This window comes from Lipotes vexillifer, unplaced genomic scaffold (genome assembly GCF_000442215.2).
Source record: "Lipotes vexillifer unplaced genomic scaffold, Lipotes_vexillifer_v1.1 scaffold717, whole genome shotgun sequence".
NCBI lineage: Eukaryota > Metazoa > Chordata > Mammalia > Artiodactyla > Lipotidae > Lipotes > Lipotes vexillifer.
Window position 1 is genome coordinate 212,693 of NW_006798707.1, and position 4,041 is coordinate 216,733.

A 4,041-nucleotide genomic window follows, 5' to 3' on the forward strand; every position below is an offset into this window, starting at 1 on the left:
AGGGAAAGAGGCCCTGGGAAGACAGGATAAGGTGAAGCTAGTCTTGAATTATTTTAATTCAGCACCTACCATGTGCCAGTCATATGGATGTGCTTTACACACATTATTGCCTGTTTTAATCTCTCTTGGCTGATAAACGGAGGAGCAGAAGGGGCAGAGCTGTTAAATGATACGGACAGCTAATCTGGACAGGCAGTTCTGAAATCTGCTAATAGCTCAGAATTAACTGGGAGGGGACCGCTAGCTTAGAACACGAACAGCTGCTGCCATAGCTCGGGCACAGACTTCAGACTGGAGCCTGAGCTCTGCCCCCTCCGCCTTGATGCTCAGACGGAGCCCCTTTTATTAAGCAGCCAGTTCTTTTCCTGGGTGCTGATCACTGCAGCTGGGCTCCAAATAGTCTTGAACCCCTCTTGGAAAAAACAAGGAAGAGAGAGAAGGGAGAACATAAAAAGAGAAGTAGAAAGAGTCAGAGGGAAGAGAAGGCAGGCAACCAACTCTGTAATGATACTCATTCCTTTATTATCGACTGTGTTAATTTGAACAGGGCTGGGGCCTGCAGGTTGCTGGCAGCACTGAGCTGCAGGTGCATTTCAGCTCAACAGAGAGATCTCATCCTAAGCCAAGAAGACAGAGGGTAATGTTTTATATATATATATTTATATATTACATATGTCCTGTATCGTCATATGTATAGAGTGACAAGAATGGGCCACAGCATTGTTAACTGTTGTCCTAAATAAAGACCATAGCAACAGACGTGGAAATTTGGTCCTAATCAAGGCCCTTACTTTGTCAACCAAGTGTCTGATACATCAAAAGGAAAAGAAGAGAAAGAGAGAGAGACAGAGAGACCGAGATCCAGCCACCCCGGTGGCCCTGTTCCCAGCATATCTTACACTGAGTGTAGAGTGTCCCCCGTGGAGGTAAACACACACACAAACACGCACACACATACACACTGTACACAAAACTGCAGGCAGGAGCTCCTCCTCTGACCACACCTTGGGCCCAGCCCTCAGACTGGGGGTGAAGAAATTGGGTATATTGTGCTATAAGACTGTGAGGGTCAAGTGACCAGACAATGCAGAGTCGATGTGTCCAGGTGATGAACGGGGCTAACACGTGCGGCTTCATCCACAAATGAGAAAGAGGTCAGTGGGAGAGCGCAGGACTGGAGGTCCCTCTGTGCCCAGGCCCCCTGGGAAATTTCTACACACTGGTCCTGTCCCAGCCACAGCTGAAGCTCTGATCTGAATCCTGAGTCTCAAATAATCTCCTGGGCTCTGATGAAAAATGTTATTTCCTTGAAGGACAGAAGGAAGTGGCAACCGAGTGGCCCAGCTACCTGGTCCCGTAGTTACAGCAGCGATGACAGCATCACTGAATTAAACCAAACCATAGCTTGGTCCTTAGAGCAGAACTTGAACTGTGCAAGAAGTGTTCATTTCCTGACGGAAAGAGAAAAACCACGTAGTCGGCCCCTACCGCCACCTCCCACGCCCCCCGTTTCAGGCAGACCTGTCAGTTTCGTGCCTTTCCCCCAGTGACAAAACTCCTCATGTTCTAGGAACTGGAGACTCCATTATCAGGTCGTTTTGAAACCCCAAACCACATGTTTTCATTCATGATTACCTCTTCACCCTTCCACTAAAATATACAATTAAAAGGTAAGTCAACGAAAATTAATCTCTCTTTTTTTGGTAGAAATTTACTCGAGATACCTGGAGACATACCGGGTTGTCACAAAGGAAAGTGAGGAGTACCTCCCTAGGGACCAATTTGCACAATGCTGAAGGGTCAGTCTTGTCAACAAAACAGTGCCCAACAAACGTGATTCAGAAACAGGGGTAACAGGCAGAGTTGGCAGGTTGCGCCTGGGCCTCCATCTCCTGTGCTCAGTGAGGGGGAAAAGCAACAGATTCTGTGGTACCTTTGTTTAGCCAGAGGGAGGATACTGATCCCTTCCACTGTGAACAGGGATCCAGGAAGCTGCAAGGAAAATGATGAAAGCAGGAAGGAGCCGCATCTCGAAGATGGGGAGTTGGCCTGATTGCTTGTCGGCCAAGGTTAGTTCTCCGAGGGGACAGAAACAAAGGGCCGTCCCTCGATGACTGTCCACATTGTCTCTATTACTGTTCCATTTCCTGAAGGTCCCAAGGAGGCAGCAACTGGTGGGTTCACAATTCGCATCCACGGGTTGGGAAGGTGGGCAGGAAGCAGAGTTTGGGAAGCCACGAGTTCTTGCCAAAGCTGAAAAGCATGGGCCGTGTGGCTGAGGTCACTGGAGTCCTTGAAAAGGAGCCCAAGAAACCGAAAGAGGTTGTTTGCGACCCAGAAAGTGGAGAGCAGTCTCTCTCCGCCGGAAGCACAGGCTCAACACCATCAGGATGGGCGTGTCTTGGCCTCGGCGGACACCTAGCATTTTTCTAGTCCCAGAAAGTGCTCAGGAGCTGCTTGCCGGCAGTGCAGGAGGAGATGGGAGATTACGGAGCGCGCTGGGTAGAAAAAGCACACTCTCTTCTCAGGCCCCGCCGCCCCCCTCCCTTCTGGGGGCAGCTGACAGGGAGGAGCATGAGGTCTGATTGGGGCGGGGGGTCTAAAGTCAGAAGACGAGGAGGCTGTGCGGCGACCATGGCAAGCTCAGGCGGGGGCACCTCTCCCACAAGAACTGAGCTCCACGAATAAATAACATTAATTAAATAAAGGAGGCTAAGAGCCAGCAGAGGCACGGTCTGCCAGATTCTCACCCCGCACACATATGCACATGCGCACACACACACGCACGCACGCACGCACGCACACCGAGCGTCAGGCGAGATGATCCAGGGTTGGCTGCCCCGTCCCTGGGGTCTGGGGGATGGGCAGCCCGACTGAAGGCTGTCACTCGTGGTCTAGCGCTGTCGTGGGGAGCAGAGCAGCGGAGGCCAGCGAGGCGTGTGCAATGGAAGGTGGAGGCCGCTGAGGACTCTGGCACCTGCAGGGGAAGGGGATGAGGTGGGCGAGAGGGAGGGTGGGGAAGTGCAGGAAACAGAAAAGTGAGGACTTTTCTTTCCCTCATCCTCTCGCTGTAGGAAGTTGGCTCCCACAGCCCCAGTTTTCACTCTCCCTTCATGCCCTTTGGGTACAACCCAAACCCTCCTCAGCCTCAACCAGCCCATGGGGTTACCATGCCTTCTAAGTCCACTGCCCACTCTGACCGTGATGGTACTGACCAGGATCTGGACTTTCGGACTTTAGATGTGGAAGGTCTTTCCAGAAAGCTGTCCAACCGCATAAGCCTCTCCATGTGTAATGCACGGGGGTCTTGTTCTTGATCATGAGAGAATTCCATCTCAAAGACCGCTGGAGGGGACACATCCAACTCCAGAAACATGATGTTCTCGGCCTGTGGTGGGAATATCAGGCCAGACGTGAGCACTGGCCCTGATGTCTGCATCTTCTGGGCACTTGGGAAATAATGGGAGTAGCAAGGGTGATGAGGCAGGTAGAGGAAGCAGAGGTTGTGAGCATCACCTCCCTTGGGCGCTCTCTCCCCTCCCCCCTTCTACTTCCCAGCTTCTTACCCTATACCTGGGGTGTGACCCCATTGCCATGGCAACCCGAGCATACTGGCTGATAGGCCTCTTGTAGCCCACTGCAGATGTTGGCCGCTTCTTCATTTGGCTGTTACTGCTGTAGGGAAGAGGCTATATTTAAATCTATTTCCTCCGAACACAAAGGGAAAATGATATCATGATGGGTTAAGCACCATTCAGGTAGTCAGTAGGCCCTGCAGACTGCAGGTTCTGGAATTTTCTTCTTTTTGCTCTAATACAACCTGACAACTCAAAATAGTACAACAGGGCTTCCCTGGTGGCACAGTGGTTGAGAGTCCACCTGCCAATGCAGGGGACACGGGTTCGTGCCCCGGTCCGGGAAGATTCCACATGCCGTGGAGCGGCTGGGCCCGTGAGCCATGGCCGCTGAGCCTGCGCATCCGGAGCCTGTGCTCCGCAACGGGAGAGGACACAACAGTGAGAGGCCCGCGTACCTCAAAAA

At 52.0% G+C, this 4,041-nt stretch overlaps 1 protein-coding gene across 1 annotated transcript in view; it reads right to left on the reverse strand.

The window, feature by feature from the left end:
• Positions 1–500: 500 nt before the first annotated feature.
• The window catches only part of KIF3C (kinesin family member 3C), a 36,169-nt gene continuing 32,628 nt past the window's right edge, over positions 501–4,041 (reverse strand). Inside the window, exons 6-8 of the mRNA XM_007470794.1 lie at positions 3,567–3,675; positions 3,216–3,388; positions 501–2,977 (exon numbers count right to left, since the gene is read on the reverse strand). Of these exons, the coding sequence (XP_007470856.1) occupies positions 2,884–2,977; positions 3,216–3,388; positions 3,567–3,675 (376 nt within the window). The 3' untranslated portion in view covers positions 501–2,883. The remainder of the gene's footprint in view (positions 2,978–3,215; positions 3,389–3,566; positions 3,676–4,041) is intronic.